Source organism: Cynocephalus volans, chromosome 8 (genome assembly GCF_027409185.1).
Source record: "Cynocephalus volans isolate mCynVol1 chromosome 8, mCynVol1.pri, whole genome shotgun sequence".
NCBI classification, from domain to species: Eukaryota; Metazoa; Chordata; class Mammalia; order Dermoptera; family Cynocephalidae; genus Cynocephalus; species Cynocephalus volans.
In genome coordinates, this window is record NC_084467.1 from 16665861 (window position 1) to 16688775 (window position 22915).

General features: G+C 52.1%; 1 protein-coding gene across 2 annotated transcripts in view; it reads left to right on the forward strand.

Moving 5' to 3' along the window:
- ALPL (alkaline phosphatase, biomineralization associated) overlaps window positions 1-22915 on the forward strand; it is a 55899-nt gene that overhangs the window by 26984 nt on the left and 6000 nt on the right. The window contains exons 2-7 of one of the 2 annotated variants that reach the window (XM_063104638.1): window positions 9996-10160; window positions 14700-14819; window positions 15170-15285; window positions 16494-16668; window positions 17407-17582; window positions 20915-21058. In XM_063104638.1, the coding sequence (XP_062960708.1) occupies window positions 10100-10160; window positions 14700-14819; window positions 15170-15285; window positions 16494-16668; window positions 17407-17582; window positions 20915-21058 (792 nt within the window). In that variant the 5' untranslated portion in view covers window positions 9996-10099. Of the gene's footprint in view, window positions 1-9995; window positions 10161-14699; window positions 14820-15169; window positions 15286-16493; window positions 16669-17406; window positions 17583-20914; window positions 21059-22915 lie in introns of those variants that run through there. The other variant, XM_063104639.1, reaches the window with a different exon arrangement.

Below are 22915 nucleotides of genomic sequence, written 5' to 3' on the forward strand. Positions count from 1 at the left end.
TGTGGGATGGTGGAAGCCTGTGTGCTCGCAAGGCAGCCATCCCTGACAGTCCTGTCTGGGCACTCCAGCCACTCCAGGCCTCAGGCACGGTGTCTCTGGGCCCTGCCATCTCCCTCCCCCACCTCCCTCCTGCTGTCTCTCCTCCCACCAGCCCTCTGGCTTCGGTCCTCTGCCCACAGCAAACTGGACTGTACTGGTGCCCCAGGAACCCCAGAAAAGCTTTGGCTCCAGAGCCCAGACCCTTGGGACTTCTGATTCCAGTTCTGTTGTGTGGCCCTGGGCAAGTGGCAGACTGTCTGAGCCTCAACATCCTCACCTGTACAGTGGGGCTGGCAACGGGCATGTAAGTGACAGGGGTGTGCTCTTAACCAGGCCAGGCTCAGAGAGCCCTTTGTGGTCGGCCAGGCTGCGCCCATGTCCTGCGCTATCAACTGTCTGCTTGCGCCTTTCTCCCTGACCTCTGAATCCTGTGCTTTCCTGCCTGCCTGCCTGCCTTGTACACTCCTCCTGTCGGGGCACCCTCTGCTCATTGCAGCCCTACCGTCCCTCCAGCCTGGCTTTCATTCCCCCACCTCCCACCCACCATGGAACCTACCTGGCTGAACCCTGTCCTGGATGTTTTCTCTCTCTCTCCTTTCAAGAAGGAAGGAAAGGGTCAGACTGCCTGGGGCAGTATTTGTTTTTTTCTGAGTGCGTGCGTGCGTGCGTGCGTGCGTGCGTGTGTGTGAGAGAGAGAGAGAGGGGGGGGGGGATCTAGTCTTCTCAGGAGACGTGGAGCCCCTTGACCATAAGAACTGGGACTTTTGCCCCATAATAAAATACCCCTCTAAGGGGAGGTGCTCAGCAGGCAGGTGAACTTCTGGTTCCTAGAGTGTTGGTGCTTCCGTGAGTGACCTTATAGGACCTTCCAGGTGAGCAGATCTTTGGGAAAGCCCAAGGGTAAATGGGGTTCAGCGGAGTGGGCAGGGAAGGGCCTGTCCATTGCAGCTCCAGCCCCTCGTCTGCCCGCTTGCCCATCAGTCCAGCCACCCTATTTGCACCCCCTCCCCATAATCAGAGTTACTGGCTGATTCTCACTCAACACCTGCTGTGTCATGAGCTCTGTTTTAAGCCTTTGCATGTATGAACTCATATAACCCTTAGAACAACCCCTGTGGCTTCTGTTAGTGTCCCGCTTTGCAGATGACAAACCTGAGGCATAGAGAGGTGAGGTCACTCGCCCTGCTGCCCACTTTGGGAGGGGCAGAGGCAGGATCTGAACCCAGGCAGCCCGCTGCAGAGCCTGCTCCTACTGTTGCAGAGTCTGCAGACTCTTCCGCCGGCCACCACTGACCCCGCCATCTTCCATCTAGCGTCATTTCCTGCCCTCCCGGCCATGCGCCAGACCCTGCCAGTCACAGGGCTGTGGCCATCAGCTGAGTGCCATCCCAGCTATGTAGGAGCTCACGCCATGGTGAGGAGGTGACAACCAACGGTCCTCTAAGACTCTGATAAACGCCACCAAGGTCTTCAGGACTCCAGGTTCTGGGAGCTCAGGGAGGAGCCATAACTGCTGCCCGGGTGGGGGAGGAGGTGCAGGGCATCCCGGCAGAGCCAAGGCCAGGTGGGAGGATGACTGGAAGGGTTCATCCGGTGGATGGCAGAAAACACTCCAGGCCAGGGAACACAGTGTGCAGAGATGTTGAGGCTAGGGGTGCTCAGGGACAGCTGGCCCTAAAGACATCAGAGCTCTGAAGACCCAGGGGCTTGGTACCAAGCCTCCTGGGCACTCCATGTCTGTGTCCTGTCGGGATGGGGAGCTGTCAGCAGCTAGAGGTCTGAGTCTTGCCCTCTCTCCAGCACCTGGCCCACCGCCCTCTGGAGAATCCCTCCTTGGATCTGACCTGCAGCCCACTCTGACCACCACACATTCCTTCCCGAGGCCTTCACCCAGAGGCTGCTTCACGGCAGCCACAAACAGCTTCTGTCAGTGAATGAATAAAGTCTTGGCCAACAAGTCTTGCCAGAGACTCTGGGCTTGGTTGAGAGAGGGATTCTGTGTCCCTTCTCTGTGACCCTGCAGCTGAGACTTTACTGGGCTGGTCTTCAGCAGGGCTCCCTTCCCAGGCAGCTGCTGCAGCTCAACTGTGTTGCAGGAGCCCTGCGGCCCCCGTCCAATTCCCCATGCCCACCAGGAGCACGAGGGTGACTCAGAGCTTCTTTCCACCCACGGCTCCTCAGAAGAGCCAAGAAGGTCCAGCTGACAGCCAGAGGATGCTGGCTCCGGGCCGACTCCAACTGCTCGCTATGTGTCTCTGGGGAGGAGGGGCCGGGAGACATGAGTCTGCTTCCAATGCTGTCTCTTATGGAGCAAATCTTTCCTTCTCTTTAGGCCTCAGTCTTCCCATCTGGGCAATGGGATGATCTCTAAGATAATGTTTCCCAAACTAATCTGCTCACAAAATGACTTGCTAAAAATACAGCTTCCCAGGACCTGCCCTGGGAGATTCTGAGTGGTCTGGGTGGGAGGAATAGGGATTTATTTTTTGGGTTGTTATGTCACTTTAATCTCTCTTTTTAAACTTGAATATAGTCACATCACTCCACGAAACCCTTTTCTTTCCCTGTATCTCTGGATCTTCGCAGCAACTTAGTGATATAGGCAGGGTGGGGATAATTAGCCCCTCAATGACTTTTTACATATTTATATACTTTTAGCTATCTCCCAGATCATTATAAAGAAAGTTCCTTTATGCACTTCCCAGTTAATAGCCCTCTCCAGGTAACCACTTCGGAATAGGACATTTTCCACAAGCACCCCAAGTGATTTTTGTGGCCTGGTACATTTGAGAAATATGCTCAGAAGTCGCTCCCTAGCCCAGAGAGTCTGGGACTGTAAGCTCCCAGTCTCTGGGAATCTCTGGGCTAGGGACATAGGGTGACACTCCATGCATCTCACATCAATTTAGTAGGCTGTGTGACAGAACTGTAGAGGGTGTCTCAGGAGCAGCCCTGGAGCTGGGTGGGGTGGGAGGGTCCCTGGGTGGGTCCCGTGTACAGGCCTGCACAGGGGTTGGCTCAGCACCTGCTGTTCATGTGACTGACCCTGGGCCATCCTCGCCATGGCCAGCCAGGCCTCCGTTTCCTTACGTAGAAAGAAGACCAGCTCTGTCTCGCTCTCAGGGCTGTGAAGAGGATTCAATTTAGGTCAGGTATGTAAACGCAGCTCCTGGCACATGGTGGGTGCTCCTGAATGGGAGATGGATATTAGAGGGATAAAGAAACAGTTTCAGAGGTGCAGGACTGACCCGACACACCTGGGAAGCAACGGGGCTCGGCCTTGGACCAGACTCGCTGGCTGTGTGACAGTCGACCCAATTTTTTCACTGCTCAATTTCTCCATCTGTGAATGGGACTAATAATCCCCACCCTACCCATATCACTAGGATGTTGTAAGGATCTGATGCAATTTGAGTTAAGAGAATGTTGAGAAAGAAAAAGGTTTAATGGACTAATTTCCTGTTATGGTGAGCTTAGTGGCCTTTCTGGGAACTGTAAGAGGGAACCTTCCTTGGCCCTGAGAAGGTGCAAGCATCTCCCTCTGACCTTGGGTGATACCATAAGGTCTAAGGTGTACCAGGAGTAGGAAACTTGGTTAGAAAAGGCCTGGTCTAATCTGCACACAGCTGTGTTTGTCAAGTGGCTTCACCTCTTCTAGCCTCAGTTTCTGAATCTGTGACACAGGAACCACAATCGCCATCATGACTTCACGTGTTGTTTTCGGGACCCAAGAGAGACTGGATATGGGCAGGGGTGGGGGCACCTTGGAAGCAGAAAGGGCCCCTCCCTGGAGGCAGTAGCTTTTCCACTCCAGCCCATGTGCACCGACTCTCGGGTGGCCACTGGCTTTGGGCCAAGGCCTGGCAGAACTTGACTAAAGCCACCCTGCTCCCCTGCAGGGCTGGTGCTGTCCTAGTTCTGAAGCATTGCAGGGCGCAGTTAAGGGTACAGGCTGTGGACACCGGCAGATTTGGGTTCAGATCCCGACTCCACCATTGCACCTCTGAGCCGTTTCCTCCTCTGCACGTGGGGATACTAATGCTGCTCACATGGAGCCTGGGACACAGTAGATGCTCAGAAAGAACAGTTCCTCTTATTCTCGACATGGGTGCATCCGTCTGGCTGGGGTCAGTGCAAACTCAGATTCCTGGGCTTGTAAATGGGCTGGAGCAGCTGCTGCTGTTTGGGAAAAACCTATTATGGCCCTGGCCAGGGGTTCTCTTCCTTCTGTGCTTTTATCCCACAAGGTGCCTGGCACTGTGTCTGGCACATAGTAGGTACTTTGTCTACACAGCCAGGGATACAGCAGGTGCTCAGTAAATGTTTGGGAATGAGGAATAAATGAACAAAGTTGGATGAACGAGCACCAGGTCCTCCCCCAGGACTAGACTAGGATGGAGGGAGCCTCGTGGGCTCCCGGCCCCCCCCCCATTTCATCTCTCCTGACTAATCTGCAAAGATTAACCCAGAAGATAAAGCCAGGTCACGGCCATTGACCCAGGGCTTGGGAGCCTGCATCTGAGGCTAGTGTAACCAGGCCTGCAAGGGGTTGGTGGCTACTCCTGAGGGCCCTCTTTGCCCCAAGATGGCCCTCCTGTCCCGCACCCTGGACATAGTCCTCACGACGGTGCTCAGCCTCATCCTCCTCATGCTGGCCCTGGGCCTGCTGTGTTTCTTCACCTGCCGCCTGGCCAGGCCACTCAGGTAGGGAACTCACCTGGCCTGACTCCCTTACCTGCCAAATCTCCTACCCTAAACTCATTCAGCCCCATTTGGTCTTGTGGAATAGAGAAAGGGTGGCTCTCTGGTTCTTCATGGTGAGGAAACCGAGGCCCAGAGAGGTTGGGCGCTGGAGCCAGCGTGCGTTTGAATAGCACTTGGTTGTAGACCAGCTGGAGAACTTCTGCTCAGTTTCCTAAAGTGTAAAGTGAAGGCTAAAAATACTTGTGGTGGTGAGGCTTACGTGAGATCGCGATGTAAAGAGCACGGGGCAGGGTACCGCATGAGTGCCCAATAAATGGGAGTGATTTTTGTCAGTTCTGTGATTCTGTCATTTGCCCTGACTCTCTTGAGACCCAGCCCAAGGCTGGCTTTTTGCCCAAGGCATTCCTGTGCCCTCTGTCTCAGGGTGCTGGGGCAGTCCTTGGGGCCAAGGTCTGGCCCCTCTGCTCCTTTGCTTGACTTGCCAAGTAGCTGCTCCTTCCCTGATGCCAGAGCCCAGCCAGGGCTTCTGCACACTTGTCATGAATAATCAGAGCACGTAGCCTGGAGCCTGGCAGAGAAGGTCGGTTGGGAGGTTGGGGGGAGTGATGGGGTTGGCACACACCCGGAGGCCTCATTCCAAGCTTGTGGAGCAGTGGCAGAGGGTGGCGGGCAGCCGGGACCCCCGCAGCCCCAGACTGGGCCCCGCAGAGTGCATCCCCCAAGGCTGCCAGACAGTATAGTCCTGGGAGCCTCTGAGGAGGGGAGGAGGGAGAGGCGGAGCCAACAGGGAGGCTCAAGCTTCTGGAGGGTTTCCCAGATCCCCACCCCCTCTCTGTCCTGGGCAGAGGCAATGGGAGAAGGCACCTGTCTCCAGGCCAAGTCCATCTCAATGCATGCCCTGGGGCCAAAGTTTAGAGCATCTTGGCCTGGACTTTCATTAGGTTAGCATTTACAGGGCTGCTACTGTGTGCAGGGGGTTCGGGATACAAAGATGGGTGAGACGGTCTTTACTCTTACAGAGTTTCAGTCTAGCGGGGAAGAGAGTCAAGGAAGTAACCATAAGAATAATTACATGGGGCTGGACGAGCCCTCTAGATCTCCGGAGGCCACCTTCATCTTTATTTTCCCTTATTTACGCATCTGTTTTGGATCCTAGGTGCAGAGAGAGTGGAAAAAGCTGTATTTCTAAGTGCATGATGCACTGTCATGAGCTCTCAGTTATTCATTTTCTTCTTCATCCCTGTCCCTGCCCCCCCCCTCCCACTACCATTCCCATGGCTCCCTGAAGGTCCCCATGCTAATGTATGTAATAAGTCCTTGGATTTGTGTATGTTTTTGTAAATTTCGCAGCATTCTGTCTGTGGGTGTGGCTTGCGTTTACACGCAGGGTACTGAACTTTATTCTTTACGTTCCCCACTCAATTCTATTTTTTTAAGTTCCAGGCACACTGCTGTGTTGACATCTAGTTTTAATACCAATGCCACACAGACACTACCTCCACCACCCCCTACTAATTTATTTCCCTATTTATGGACAGCAAGGTTGCCCCCAACTCCTCCTAATCATAAACCAGCATTAAAGGGAATTTGCTAAAAGTAAGTATGATGGTTTCTGTAGGTTTTTGGCATAAAGCCTTTATCAGGTTAAAGAAATTCTTTTCAATACTTGGTTTTCTGAGGTCTTTTGTCATAGTACAGTTGTCTATGCCCCATTCCTTCCTCTAGATGATCTCATGAAGTTTCACCAAGGCTTTAACTGCCACCTGTCTGCCCACGATTCCCAAATTTGTACCTTCAACCAAGACCTCTCTCTCAAATGTCAGACTCGTATATCCGACTGCCTTCTTGATGTGTCCACATCTAAAAGATATCCAAACTCAGCATGTTCCAAAACAAGTTCCTGATTTTAACTACAAAATCTACTCCACCTCAAACTTCAAAATGCTACCCCAAGCTAGCTGGTTGGTTCATTTGGTTAGAGCACAGTGTTGATAACACCGAGGTCAAGAGTTTGGATCTCCTTACTGGCCAGCCACCAAAAAAACAAAACAAAACAAAAATACCACTCCAAATATTGAAAGGCTGAATGCTTTTTTCTTAAGATCAGGAACAAGGCAAGGATGTCCACTCTTGCCTCTCCTATGCAACATGGTGCTGGAAGTCCTAGCCAGTGCAAAAGACAAGAAAAAGAAATAACAGGCATACAGATTGGAAATGAAGAACTGAAACTATCCCTTTTTGTAGATGACATGACCGTCTACATAGAAAATGCCAAGGAGTCCCCACATATACACACAAAATTCCTAGAACTAATAAGTGAGTTTAGTAAGATTGCAGGATACAAGGTCAAAACATGAAATCAATTGTATTTTTATAGACTAGCCATGAGCAATTTCAGAAATAATGCCATTTACAATAGCTCCCCCAAAGTAAAATACGTAGATATAAATCTAATAAAAACATATCTAGGATCTGTATGCTGAAGGTCACAGAATGCTGATAAAATCAAAGAACTGAATGAATGGAGAGACATACTGTGCTCATGTTTGGAAGACTCAACATGGTGAAGATGTAAACCCTCCCCACACTGATCTATGAGTTTAATATGATGCCGGTCTGTCCATAACTAGGGAGTTTTTGGAGTGGTAGAACCGTTCTGGATCCTGATCGTGGTGGTGCTTACAGGATCTATCCATGTGTCAAATTTCAGAAACACCATTTTACATTTGGGAAAATGTAAGCCCTACCCCCTGGGGTGGGGGTGGGGGTAGTCACCAGTGATGACCTCACTTCTAATTCTGGAATCAGAAGCACAGTGGTCAGGGTTCTTCTCTGCTGCCTGCTTGTTTGTAACCTTGGGCAAGTCACTTCTTCCAGAGCCTTGGTTTTATCATCTGCAAAACAAGTTTCTCTCTGTCCACTGCATAAGTTATTAATGAGAAATCATGGTGAAAGTCAGTTTCATACGCCTGTTTTCATTATGTGTCCTTTATAGATTGTTAAGGTAAAATCCCAGAATCGTTTTTATTTTATTAAAGTATAACATATGGACAAAAAAGTTCCATATCATAAATTGACAGCTTGTTGGATTTTCAAACTGAACCCACCCTTGTAACCAGCATCCAGATCAATAAACACAACTTCACCAGCACCTCAGAAGCCCCCTTCAGTCTCCACACCCTCCAAGTGGAGCCTTTATCCTGTCTTCTCACACCCTTGGCTAGTTTTTGCTCTTTGGGTCTGGCTTCCTTCTCTCAACCTTACCTTGGTGAGATTCATCCACGTTGTAGGTCATTCACTCTCGTTACTGTGGAGGTTTCTGAATTGTGAACACACACAGTGTACTTATCCAGCCTGCTGTAGATGGACACAGTTTTGAAGGCATTATGAGCAGGGCTGATACAGACATCCTGTTGGAAATTAATGGGCATATGATGCTCGGCTTGGGTAGGCACCAGTTTTCCAAAGCAGTCGTGCCAGCCAACTCCACCAACAGTGGATGGATACTCCAGTCATTCCACATCCTCACCCAGACTTGGATTCTTCTGCACGCACAAGGGAAGATCTTAGGATAATTCTTCCCTTCCCCCAACCTTCCTCCTTAGAGTACTGGCTTTCAACTGGTGTAAATATTCATTGTGCCAAGCACTATGAGCACAGAGACAAACAAGGCAAAGTCCCTGCTCTTAGAAGCTCCCAGTGTTGGGGCTGAGACCGAGCAGGAGAGAATTATTTTGAAAACAGGGAGGTACACGCAGTGATTGAAGTGGCATGAAGTTCAGAGGTAGTATATTGGAACGAGTGGCCATCCTGAAGGCTTCCTGAAAGAGGTGACTTCAGTTTTTAAACTATTTTAAATAATATTTTAATGCATTAGTATTTTATATCAATTTAGTAATTTTTTTTTCTCATTTTAGCATATGCTATAGAAATGTTTGGAAACTAGAGTGAAAAAAATTAAAAATCATCTGAAATTCCTCTGCTCAGAGTTAAGTGCTGTTAATTGTGAAATGTAGGTTATTTCCTTTCAATTTCTCCGTTCCCTTCTCCAGTCTCCCCGCCCTTGCCTCTGGCATTGGAGTACATGGCTTGCATGTTTTTAAGGTTTAATCAAGGTCCCTTTGTCCAGTGATAGGGTGGTTCTTACCTATCACAGCACTTTTCTGACAGCAGTGTGGGTGTCACTGCCATTTCCCGCAACAAATGGAATGATCATTTTTATCCTGGTTTTGGTTGAAGTAATAACATTATTTCCCAGTGAAACTCTTGCCATTTAAAGTTGCTCATCTTTCTCAGATGCCAGTGGGGTTTTCCTTGTGATCCTAACAGGATGACCACAATTTAAAAACATTCTTGTGCCGTTAATACATGCTCATTTTAGACAACTTGGAAAACTCAAAAAAACGAAAAGAAGAGGAAATAATCATTCACAATCTTACCACCCAGAAAAAACCACAGCTGATGTTTTGGTGTATTTCTTTCCAGTCTTTTTTTTTTAAATAACATTTTTAAAACATTATAAAGGTAACATCTCAACATTGAATAAAATTTGGGAAATGCAGAAAAGAAAGTAAAAAACAAATTGGAGCTCTCTGTAATGTCACCACCCAGAAATGGCCACCCTTAATGGCCAATCTTTTCCTATAGGTTACTCCTACCATTTTTATTGTAGAAGAGAATATTCTAGAAGAGAATTTAGCCAACATAGGTGTCCTGTAAGAGCAAATGTCCCTGTAAGAGCAAATGTCCCTGTAAGAGTAGGCTCATTGTTGTGTCCCTGCTGTGCTTGGGACAGTAATTAAAAGGCTGAAGACTGGTGTTAGCATCGACCTCACCTGGAGCTTATCAGAAATGCCATCAGAGACTCTGGGAGCGGGGCCCGGGAGTCTGAACAAGCCGTCCAGGAAATTCTGAAGCAGGCTACGGTTTGAGACCACCACACAGAAGGATTGTACTCTGGGAGGGGTTGGGCTTCAGATGGATTGAAAGTGGGAATTCACTTGGAAAACAGGATGGGACAACTTTGCAGCATGGAATTCCTTTAAACTTATACAACTGTTTGTATGATCAACTTCCTGAGAGAGGGACCACCTCGATGTGGCATCCCAACGTCTAGCCCCAGGCCTAGCTTGTAGTAGGTGCTTGACAAATACTTGTTGAATGAATCAAGGAATGAATAAGCCCATGAAGAAATGAACTCTGGAGCTAGGCCCCCACATGTCTTTTTTTCTTTTTCTATTTTTAATTTCTAGGATTGGAACATCACCTAACAGCTGATCACTGCCAGCCCACCCCCACCCAGCCATACTGATCACATCACGGGGCTCCAGAGAGGAAACAGGTCCTGGGGTGCACCATGATTTCACCGCTCTTAGTACTGGTCATCGGCACCTGCCTTACCAGCTCCTTTGTGCCAGGTAGGACTGGGGGCGGGGCACGGGATGGGGAGACCTTGTGCAGGAGGGGTAGGACGAGGGCAGTGTGTCTGTGCAAGGTCATTGAACCATCTAAAATATTTAAGAGCTGCAAACTGTTCAGAGCAGGAAATCCCAGCTCTGCTACTGCACGTGTTAGTGTTGGATAGGTCACTCTTTTTTCCTTTATCTTATCCCATGCTTTAATTGGAGTTTCTATTCTCTCTTTTTATCTCTAATAATCTAAAATATAATTACGGCCACACACTGTATAACGATGTTTCAGTCAGTGACGGACCACATACCCGATGGTGGTCCCATAAGATTATAATGGAGCTGGTAGCTACTGTAACGTCATAGAACAGTTACTTTTCTTCTTCTTTTTTTTTTTTTTTAACAAATTTAACATACCAAAGTGTACAGTGTGTATAAAGTCTACAGTAGTGCACAGTAACGTCCTTGGTCCTCACACTCACTCACCACTCATTCAGTGACTCATCCCGAGCAACTTCCAGTCCTGCAAGCTCCATTCATGGTAAGTGCCCTAATCAGGTGTATCATTTTTAAAAATCTTTTATACTGTATTTCTACTGTAACTTTCCTGTGTTTAGATACACAAATACTTACCATTGTGTTACACCTGCCTGTGCTATTCAGTACAGTAACATGCTGTACAGATTTGTAACCTGCGAGCAATAGGCTACATACCATTACAGCCTTGGTGTGTAGTAGGCTGTACTGTCTAGGTTTGTGTAAGGATGTGTGATGTTCACACAGAGATGAAATCAACTAACGACGCATTTCTCCCTGTGGTGAAGCGACACGTGACTGTCATTCTGTAGACTCTTCCAAGTCTTGGTGTGCTAAGTCTCCTGTGGGTTTTGTCTGCTTACTCTCTCTCCTGGTACTGCATTTCCTTGTAGTTTGTGGTTCTCCCTTGTGAACTCACCTTCACCAGGAGTTGTTTTGTTTTTCTGTTGGAAATTGAGTGGAAATGTTTCTATAGTGTGGTATTGTGTTTGATTCTTTCAAGGCCCTAGGAGTTCAGCTCATTCCAGACAAGTTTTTATGTTAATTTCTCAGTCTGCAATTCTTATGCCATCAGTTCGGACCTCCACTTAGACCTGGCTCAGATTTGGACTTGAGTTCACGCTTTTCGTGAATGGCTGTCTTTCCCAATCCCTTCCATAGCTCCAAGGCAAAATGTGTACATCTGCTCTGACATCCCCAGGGCTCCCCAGCATCAGCTTCTGTTTACTCGTCTGGTTTTGATTTCCCTCTTAAATTCTGCCTCCTGGGGATTTCCCTTCCCCCTTTTCTTCCTTTTTCAAGCTATGCGGTGGTTTTGATTGTTTATTTTTTTCAGCATTTCTGTATCTGTAGTCAGAGAGGGGAGCCGTCCGTGGTTTAATCCATCATGTGTCTGGACGTCTCCACTTGCCCTCTTTGGGCCTCAGTTTCTCCATCTGTCCAGTGGCTGTTGGGAGAATTACATGGGACAGTCACAATGTCTGGCAGGAGCGGGTACACAGTGAATGTCGGTCTCTTCTCGTAGGAAAACTGTGTTTCAACAGATGAAGAGACTGGGGTGCAGAGAGGGGACTGACCAGCAAGTCAGTAGCAGAGCTAAGGACAGAACTTGAGCTGCTGGATTCTGGAGCTCTTGCTCCCTCTGAGATTCTGAGGTGCCTTTCTGTGTGCAGCCTGTGGGACCCAAGGTCATTCTGGGCCAGGGTCCCCACTTTCTAAGCACTTACAACCCGTCTGAGTGAAAGATGAGTTGATGGATGAAAAAGGAAAACAGGGACAAAATGAAAAATCTTTAAATGCTTAGTAGTTCGATTTTTTAATATGTTTCATTTTAGCCATTCTGATAGGTGTGTGGCAGTATTACCTTGTGGGTTTTTTCTTTTTTTAATTAGGAATATTTACAGTAAAGGGCATGAATCTTAAATGTATAGCATAATGAATTTTTACATAGTTGTATACCCATGTAACTACCACCCAGATCAAGACAGAGCATTTTAGCCCACATCTGTGGGCTTCCTTGTGTCCCTTCCAACCAACCCACCCCCACCCCTCACCCAAGCCAAGGGAAGAGACCAGGCTCACTCCTGCCACCATAGGCTCGTTTTGCCTGTTTTGCACTTCATAGAAGTGGAATCACACCGTGTGTACTGATAAGTACATAGTATTATATCGTGAGATTTGTGCGTGTCATGTAATAGTCTCCAAAAATAGTGGCCTCCTGGTATTGAGTTGTCCAGAGCCATCATTGCTTAAACCAGTTCTCTGATGAGGAAGTCAGACTAAGCTCGTCGAGGGAACAGGCCCTGGGGTGGCTCTGGTGAAAAAGACCAGACTCCCAGTCTAGCAGAGAGCAAACACATCAGGGACCAGGCAAACTGGTGGCCGAGCCTGTGCTGAGAAATAGCAGCAGGTGCGGAGCAGGTGACATCAGCCCAGCCCCAGGACCTGCCGAGCTACTGGGGGCAGGGGGCAGGTAGTCAGGATGGGCAGAAGTTCTTCACCACCCAAATGGCACCCAAATGGCCAAAGAGGCTCTGTGACCAAAGGCACCTTGGAGTGTGTGGAAGAAGGCAGGAAGGAGATTAGAACCAGCCCAAACCAGCAGAACCTCTGATCAAAACCACTGGCTGCTGGCCCAGGCTTTATCTCCTGACATTCTGAAACTGCCTGTGGGCAGCTACCTGTCTTCCATTTTCCTGGAGCAGAAGTTCTGGTGGAAGGAACTTGCCTAAAAGCACATAGCTGTTCAGGAGGGCCACGTGCTGCAGATTCCCAGCTGGGGACTTCTCTGCCTGTGAGTCTGAAATTGGTGACCTCAGCAGACACTTCCAAAAGAGAGAGGTGGAGCTGGGGCTGCTGGGGTGAATACAGAGGGCTGAGGGGTTGGAGCGGGGGTGTCATGGGGAGGACTGTGGAGTGTGCGTGGGTCCAAGGCCAGAGGTGGAGCGCAGCTTCCTCCTCATTCCTCGCCCATGCTGCCCGAGGCAGGGCCAGAGCTACAAAGACACTGGGTTTCCAGTTCTCCTTCTGAGGCTCTCATCTCCATTTCTTCCTGTCGTCGTGGGGAGGAAATAATGGTACCCACCCTGCGAGGCTGTTGGGCGGATGAAAGGAGACGCTGCTGTGTGGAGCACTGGGCACGTCGCCGAGACACCGCGCCTGTGTAAGAGTAGAGAGCTGTTCTCTCCACCCGCAGCTGTCCTAGAGGCACGCATGGGCCTGAGCTGGGCCAAAAGATGAGTGTGTCCCCAGCCCATGAGCATGCTACATGGCTTTGGACAGAACCCTCCCCTCTCTCCTGACCCCAGCCTTCCCCTCTAGGCAGTGCGAGGCCATTGAGAGAGGGAATGTCCAAGGCGCTTCCATCTCTAGGCTTTGGTGTTCCGATGGGCAGGTTTGATGGGGCCTGAGTACAGAGGAAAGCCCTGTGGGCAGTGGCAAGGATCTGACTCCCATGGGCAGGACCCTGGGCCTCTGCTTGGAAGAAAAGGGATTCCAGCCCTGGAGGTAGGATTAAAGGAAGGAGAGCGGGAGAAACTTGTGACCCTCTCCTGTGGGTCAGGTATATCACTTGCATTATCCAGTCCAGTCTTTGTATCGACCCTGGGAGGACGGTACAAACAACCCCACTGGACAAGGGAGGAAACTGAGGCTCAGAGAGGTGACTTGTGCAGTCACACAACTGGTACTTGGCACAGCACAGGGGTTTTCATTGAAGTCTGTCAGGCACTAAAGCTGGACCCACGTGCACACACCAGAGAGAGGGAGAGAGAAAGAGAGAGAGGAGAGTGTTCCTAGTTCTCATTTTATCTCAAAACCCACAAAGTGCTGTCCACTTTGTGGGAGCTGTTACGGGCGCCGAGTGATGGATGGGGGATTAGGGACACAGGACATCCTTCTTGCTAATTGATCCTAACCAGAGTGAGATTGCATGGTTACTGTAAATTTGATATGTCAAGCAAAAGGCAAGTCTTGCCTTCCAGCACTGCTATTAACGCTGTTGCCAAGTCAGGTTCCTGCTGAACCTACTTGAATGAATAAGCCAAGTAGAGTTTACCACTGGTGGCTCTAGGGACTCCTCAAGTAGCTTGTTCTGTTGAATAGGTTAAACATTACCCTCCTAATTATGCTAGCACAATTCGTTTGCTGCCTTAGCAGAATGTCTCTACTGGGTGAAAGGAAAGAGCGCTGGCTTTGGAGTGAAGCCCAGCTCTGCCGGTGTCTGCCAGTGCTGTGTGGCCTTGAGCGAGTCACTTGGTGTCTCTGAGCCTTGGTTTCTTCATTTCATGATGAGAGAAGAAGACCCCAGGATCCACAGGCTTGTTTGGAGGATATGACTGGCACATGTTTACACACCCCAAGGTGTGTTGCTTGAGATGGGCACCGCTTGCTTCCTGCTCCAAGTTCAGACCTTCCAGCCCTCAGCAATGAGATGTTGGGGTATCTGTAAATCTGGGGATGAGAAGCTGCCCTAGCCCCCTATCAAGTAACTCTGACTCTCTCTCCAAACAGAGAAAGAGAAAGACCCCAAGTACTGGCGAGACCAAGCTCAGCAGACCCTGAAAAATGCCCTGGGGCTTCAGAAGCTCAACACCAACGTGGCTAAGAATGTCATCATGTTCCTGGGAGACGGTGAGGCCTGGGGGCCCGAGGGAGGGGCTGGACGGGGCCACCTAGGTAGGAGCCCAGGGAGCCAGGCTGAGGTGACAGGGGCCATGCTGAAGAGGCTGGGCCCTGCGGGGGTGGTATTTAAGATGGGGGCCAGGCTGTGGACCCAAGAGGTCTTCTCTGCCACACGGTCCCCTGAGGTTCTGGGGAGGGAAGTCGGAGAGGGGCTGCCTGGTCACACTTACAGAGCCATGTGTGGTGCCCACTGCCCAAGCCTGCTTTGACATCAAACTAAGAGAGCTCTGGGTACCCAAGAAAGCTGATGGGAGAGTCAGGGAGCCCAAGAGACTGAGGCCCCCCACTCCCTGCCACAGGGATGGGCGTATCCACGGTGACAGCCGCCCGCATCCTCAAGGGTCAGCTCCACCACAACCCTGGGGAGGAGACCACGCTGGAGATGGACAAGTTCCCCTTTGTGGCCCTCTCTAAGGTGAGCTCCAAACCCAAGCCCACCTGGCCCAAGCATCCCACCTGTCAACTTGGTAACGTGGACGGAAGAGCCGGGGCGTGGCATCTGCTAGACCCGCGTCTAAGCCTGCTGCGGGCCCCGGCAAGGCGGCCTGCCCTCCTGAGGCCCTGGGGCCCCCCCTGTGAAACAAGGAGGGCAGCAGCCACGTCCAAAGATTTATTCTGAGGCTTTTAACTCACTGATGTGAAAAATCTTTTTATTGAAGTGCAACATACATAGAAAAAGTGCACACGTGTACAGCTCGTGTTTTCACAAACTGCACGTGTCTGTATAGCCAGCATCCAGGTCAAGCCATTAACAGCAGCCAGAGGTCCCCTCAAGCCCCCCTGCAGTCCCTCTTCCCACCAAGAGTAGCCACCGTCCTGACTTCTAACACCATAGATTATCTGTGCCTGCTTTTGTATTTTTCATAAATGGAATCGTGCAGTGTATACTTCTTTGCACATGGTTCTAGTTCTCTCGTTCTTTCCCAAGGTGGTTCACGCAGTGAAATTAGATTATCAATGGATGTTGTTGCATGCAGTGCATACTAGCAGTAGCCATTGTTACTAGTGGTGGTGGTGATATGTAATAAACATCCTCCAGACACTGAGGGTCAGGTCCCGGGCTCCCTTCTGGGGAACAGAAGGGACTCTGATGTTTCCTGTGCCTTCAGGAGCTCTCAGGCTGCTGGGGAAGGGAGACAGGCGAGTAGTTTCAGGATCTTTACTAGAGGTCTGAACAGGGGGCAGCCAGCGGGGAGTCGGGCAGAGGAGCCAGCGCTGGCCTCTCGTCCCACCCTTCCATGCGCCCTCATATCCTCTTCCTCTCCTCCCCCCAGCGCCCCTACTCCTTCAAGAACCCCCACCTCAAGGACTCACCTGATCCCCCACTTGCTGGCTCTGCAGCCAAGACCCAGAGTGAGGCCTCCGCTGACCCAGCCTGACCCCTGGCTCTTCTGCCAAACACTTCTCCAGATGCTGGAGAGTTCGGTTCCCACCCCTTCCTGCTGCCCTTTGCTGCCAGGGTGCAGGGAATGGGGGTAGGAGCAGACAGCTAGGTGATCCTGTGGCTGGGGGAGGCACTCTTTGCCCCTCAAGCCTCAGTCCCCATGGTGTGAGTGCAGGTGGGGTGGGCAACAGTGGGGACCAAGGCCTGGCCATCTCCTGACCCTCGTCTCCCATCTGCAGACATACAACACCAATGCTCAGGTCCCCGACAGTGCAGGCACCGCCACCGCCTACTTGTGTGGGGTGAAGGCCAATGAGGGCACCGTGGGGGTGAGCGCGGCGACTGAGCGCTCCCTCTGCAACACAACTCAGGGGAACGAGGTCACCTCCATCCTGCGCTGGGCCAAGGATGCCGGTGAGTGCAGCAGTGGCGGGGAACGGGGCCAGCTCCATGGCCTGTCTGGGCCTCAGTCTTCCCAACTGTACAATGGGGAGAGGGCAGAAAAAGATGCTCTGGAGGGCTCCCAGCTCTGATGCTCTGGGTATCTGTGAAGTATTCGTGGAATCCCTTCCAGACAGGGAAGTCTAGTGATCCAGGGGGTGACTTGGATCCTAGCTCATTTCCTTGAATATAAAATGGGCACGAAAATGTAGCCCCCTCGTGGGTTTGGTGAGAGAGGAGGGTAGAGGACCCAGCCCAGGACCAGCCTGGTGGGGGTCAGTAAATGTCTACTCCTTCCTCCTTGGAATTGGGAGGCCCTGGCCCTTGCCCCCAGGAACTTTGGAGTGAGGGGACAAGGCCAGCTGACTCAGGTGAGGGAACCACGCTCCACCTGAGATCCCTTAGGAGGCCCCTGGGGGACTTCCTGCAGGAGTGGGGCTCTGTGGGGTCCTTGATGGAGGGGAGGACTCTGGCCCAGTGCTCGCAGCTCAAGGGCCCCAGGGTGTGGGGAGAGAGTCACAGAGGCAGAATGTCCCAGCTGTCAGGCTATTTTGGAAGCCATGGTCCCCCTTTGTACAGAAGGGGAGACTGAGGCCCTGGCAATTGGTGGAACTGATGGGAGGCCAGTCTTTAGCTGGGAGAGGGAGAGAGAAGGCAATTGGAACACCCCTATGTGCAGATGAAGCCAACCCCTCCCCTCCTGCACCCCAGGGAAATCTGTGGGCATTGTGACAACCACACGAGTGAACCATGCCACCCCCAGCGCCGCCTACGCCCACTCAGCTGACCGGGACTGGTACTCAGACAATGAGATGCCCCCTGAGGCTCTGAGCCAGGGCTGCAAGGACATCGCCTACCAGCTAATGCACAACATCAGGGACATTGATGTGAGTGGGGAACATGGCCGGGACAGGGACGGGGCTTGTGAGGTGGGGCCTCTGGTGGGCAGGAGGCCTCAGGCCCAGGCTGGCCCGGGAAAAGCAGCCTGGCTTGGCTCCCCACACACCTGGGAGGGCTCTCAGCCCATTAGGGGATTTGCGGTTGGGGCAGGCAGGCACTGGAGGATTTTTCTGCAGTGGGGCTGCGGGGTGAACGCTCATGTGGCCGCCACCACACCCCAAAAACTGGGCGCCCAGGGATTATTCCATAAATTGGGACCTGGCACTATGCCACCCTCCCCCTCAACACAGGAGACAGGGGTGGCACAGTGGCCGTTGAGAGGAGGACCTGCCCTGCATATTCACACATGCACAGACAGGCACGTGTTTGTACACTCAAACAACATGCCCAGAGAAGAGCTGGTAGTCCAGTGGTTAGCACAAGCCTTCATGTTGAAACTTCCTGGGTTCCAGTCCTTGCCCTGCCTTTTGCTATGTGTGTGACCTTGGGTCAGTTACTTCACCTCTCTGAGCCTACTCTTTCACAAGCCCTTGGTGAACTATACCTGCCTTGTAAGCCCATTGCAAGAACTAAGTAGGACAACCCCTGTAGAGCTCAGCACCGGGCCTGGTGCCTAGTGAGTGCTCAGAAAGCAGTAGCATTTATATGTTGGTCATATATCCTTGCCTGAAACACGCTTCAGCATTCTGAGCAGGCTCGTGTATGCTGATGTAGTCCACCTTATGCTCAAATGGATCCCTACTCTCTGTTCTTAAATAAGAACTTCTGAGGGACTGGCCCGTGGCTCACTTGGGAGAGTGGTGCTGACAACACCAAGTCAAGGGTTAAGATCCCCTTACTGGTCATCTTTTAAAAAAAAAAAAGAAGAATTTCTGGCTTATTCCTTTTTCAGGCTTTTGTTACCTTCTGCATGGGGCTAGTGGGGGATCAGGGGGACTCTGGCCCCCGAGCATGGAATGGGGACTCAACAAGGCTTGGAGAAAGCCCCCAGCCCCCACCCACCTTCCCCACCACCAGACTCACCTACGCTCTGCCCTCCATGCAATCCTTCCCCACCCCACCCCCAATTTTGGGTGCCACCTGGCTCCTCTACCAACCCATGTGTTCCCTTTTCCCAGCAGTGGATTAAGCACCCCCTTGCAGGACAGTCCTGTTGATCCCTCTTAGAGAGCAGACATCTGAGGCCATGCCACCCACATTGGCTTTGCCTCCAGCCGACACACAGCCTGGGGCAAGTCCTTTTCCCTCTCTGAGCCTCAGTTTCTCCACCTGTGCAGCAAGAACAGAGAGCCCCACCTGCCTCCTCTAAGGCCGTGGGAGGCCATGATGAGGTCATGGATGTGAGAACATTTGTTGTACAAGCACAGGGTGTAATTATAGGGCTGCTCTTTAGAGAGGTTTGGCAGGAACAGCCTGAGGTGGGGGACAGAAGCTTAAGGGAAAACCAAGTAGGGAAGATGTTTCAGGCGGGGGGGGGCGGGGGGGGACGGAGGGTGATGGGGGGTCCACAGGGGCCTCGGGGGGCATGAGCCAGGGAGTGAGGGGGGGGACCTGTGTGGGGACCCCCTCCCTTCCCTCCTCCCACTCTCCTCTCCCTTTCCTCCCCCAGCCCCATCTGCCCCTCCAGCACCACCACTCCAAAAGCCCCCCAGTCCCCAGGCTATACATGAAACAAAAACCCTGGTGTCCGCCCTGAAAATAAATACCTTTTTTTGCTTAAAAAAAGAGAAAGACACAATCCCAAGCCCTAAAGCCAAACAGCAAGTCTGTTATTTGCGAGTTTAATGAGCCCGTGTGAAGTCCCTGCTGGGTCTGGAAAGGATGAGGCTCCAGCAAGAAGACTGGGGGCTTCATTTTCCACTCCAAAATGCCGAGGGGTCAGGTTCTGTGGGAACAATGGGGGGGCAGGGACGCGTGGCCCAGAGTCCCCTCCTCCGTCCCCTCATGACCTGCCCCGCTCCCAGAGCTCCTGCTACAGATGGGAGTGAGGACCTGGCCTTCCTGCAAATATTTTACCTTCATTACTTCTGGCACCTTCCATGGGAAGCTTTCCCATGGGTGCTGGGGTCCACGCTGGGTTCCTGCATTTCCTCTTGTGACAGTCCTATGGGTGGATGTTATTCCCATTTTGTAGATAAGGAAACTGAGGCTCAGCGAAGTTAAGTGACAGGCCCTTGGTCAGTCAATAGCGACAGAGCCAGGTTTCAAACCCAAGTCTGACTTCAGAGCCCATGGCCATTCCAGATCCCTTTGACCCCAGCTGGTCCTGGGCTGCTTCTCCACCTCGGCCACCAGCTTGGACCCCTGGCTCCCTCTCCACCCTGCAAAGCCTAGGTTCTGAGGTGGGAAACAGAGGGAAAGGTAGGGAAGGGGGCCTATGAGATGCCAGGCCTGGAATGGTGGACCCAGGCCAGCCTCAGCTGGGCTCTGCTCTCCCAAGGTGTCAGCCAGGGGCAGTGGCCTGGGCTGGCGCCCGCGGTGACAGCAGGACACTGGTGTGGTGGTCACCGTGGGTAGTGGCTGTTATGTTCTTGGCCACCATTTTAAAAATAGTCAGGACTTCAAACATGGATTCCCAAGGAAAACAAACAGTCCCGCGTCCGTCTGCCCACGCACACCAGCCGCGGTGGGTAAAATTAGCCCAGCAGTGGCTGCACAGACGTGAAGCCTGGCCCCAGCTGCTTGCCCAGGCTGCGGTGGGCTGGTTCCCAGCGGGGCTGCCCCAGAGACCTCCCTGGCGGGGGCCTCTCTCTGTGGGAGGGGAGGCTCTTAGAGTCCTTGTCCTTGGCTCCACAGGACCAGCAGGGCCCTGGTGCCGGAGTTAGAGAAGCTGTGGGTTCGAATCCTTACTCTGTTACTTACTGGCTATGTGGCCTTGGGGGAAAGAAATAACATTTCTGCACCCATTTCTTTATTTGGAAAACGGGCAACACAGATTTCCTTGCCTTGGTATGAAGTTGAGTAGGATGATGTAGCTTAAGGAATTAGTGCCTGACACGCAGTGAGCGCTCTATAAACGGGCTTATTCTTAGACAAGTGGGAGTTAGTGTCAAGCTTCTGGAAAGCCTGGTGAGGAAGGTTCCCAGTACTCCAATATTTCTCCCAGAAGCCCCAAACCACAGTCCCCACAGAATCATGATTTTATCTCCCCAAGCTGAAAAAGTGGAGGTCAGAGAAGACCCCACCCAGGACTCACTGGACTGGGAAAGTGTCCTCACCATCCCAAGAGACTCCAAGAGTCCAGATGTCCAGGCTGGGGCCACTGGGGCTGCTGGACACCTTGGAACCCTGGGACTCAGATGGCTCCTGTCTCCTTTAGGTGATCATGGGGGGCGGCAGAAAGTACATGTACCCCAAGAATAGAACTGACGTGGAGTATGAGATGGATGAGAAGGCTAGGGGCACGAGGCTGGACGGCCTAAACCTCGTTGACATCTGGAAGAGCTTCAAACCAAGACACAAGGTAGCCCGTTCAGGGTCCAGGTGGCCGTGGGGGTGGCCTACAGTGGGGTGGGGCTGCGGGGCCCCTCTCTGAATCTCAGTGTTCTCCTCTGCAAAATGTGGATCATAATTCTTACCTCCATGGGCTCAAATGGCCTAACAGATGCATGAATGGCACATAGTAAATGATCGATCGATTTGTTCCTTTGGACGAGGGCACCAGGGAGAGGTCAGCCATGAGGAGGGTTGGCCAGGGAATAACCTGCATGGAAATTCAGTCAACCTGAGCACCTACTGCGTGCAGACCCCTGCTGGGCACAAGGCACAGAGGATGAATCAAATGGTCACTGGAATATGCTGTGTGCTTGTATGGTGGGAAGCCTGGCACCTACAGGCACCCCAGAAGGGACAGACCACACAGGAGGGGCTGAAAGCCCTGAGCACCGGGAGGACAGGAATGGAGGGGCAGCATGGGGAGGTGGGAGGAGGGCACGGCTGGCAGGAGCGTGCAAGCCTAGGCATGAGGTGGGAGCCTTCTGCCCGCGTCCCCCCCGGGCCAGGGGAGGGAGTGGGCTGAGGAAGGGAGGCTGGAGCTTGGGGAGGGCGCCCACTCTGGCTTCTGGGAGTGGCTCTGGTTGTTTAAATCTGTGCTGCCGGCTGGCGGCTTGGGGCAGCTGGGGTCTGGGAGTGACTGTGGTCAGGGCTGGAGACAGTGGGGAGCAGCCTGGCAGCCACTTTGCTGTCACTCCAGGGTTGGGTTTCCAAGGGTTCCTGGGGAGGCCCCATGGGATCAGACTGGGCCAAGAGCGAGGTGGGGATAGGGGTTGGGGACCAGCCCCCGGGGGGTCGGTGCGGGTGTGGGACTGAGCGGCTTTGAACCTTTTCCTTTCCTTCTGAGTCAGCTCAGGCTGGGCCAGAGAGACACCTCCCCTCCCAGCCTCAGTTTCTCTACATGGGAATGGGGCCAAAGCTTAATCCTTCTTGCCCAGGCAGGGTGCTTACCCTGGAGCTCAGTCTAGACCCCCGAGAAGGGAAGAGAGGGCCCCACCATGGCCCCGAGCCTGGACAGATATAGGGTATCATGTTGGGTCCCATACAGGCCATATACTCCTAGAAAACCATGCCTTCAGAGTGGGCTCTAGAGTCCGTGTCACCTTTATCACTGAGTAGCTACGGCGTCAGTCTGTGTGCCTCAGTGTCCTCCTCAGTAAAATGGAAATAGCAGGACCTGCCTCGCAGTGCTGACATGAGGATTAAATAGGAGAGGAGAGCCACCTCCACGAGGCTGGGGTTGGGGGGCTGGAGCCCCAGTTCCTTAGCTTCCTCTCCCTCCTCCTCACAACAGTCCCTGGGGGTTTGAAAACCACTGATTCCAGTGCCATTGCCCAGAGAAGGGAAGGGGCTCTCCTAAGGACACACAGCTGATTCTTGGCAGTGCTGAGACCCCCAGTCCAGGCCCTGAATAGTGCTGTCTCCAGGCCAAGCCCTGCCGGCCTCTTCCTGTGGTCTTTGTGCCCTGGGGGAGAAGCACCTCCTTTATCTCCCCTCCTAATGGGGTCCCTAAGGCAGCGCTGGGGCTGCACTTCCTCCCTGGCTCTCCATGGCCCTGGGACACACAGCTCATACCCTTCAGAGGGCCCTCAAGGCCCCTTGTGACCTGCACCTGCTTCCTCTTTGTCCAGTGATCCCTCCTGCCTGGAGAACTCCTCCCTAACCCAAGCTGATCAATTCCTATTGTCCTCCAGAGTCCCCTTAGGACAACACCTCTTCCAGGAAGCCCTCCTTGATTTTGCCTCTGGGCTCATGGCCCCCCTGGTCTCAGAGAATTCTCACCCCCCTGCATTATACATTATGATAGCCTATCTATTTGTCATTTCTT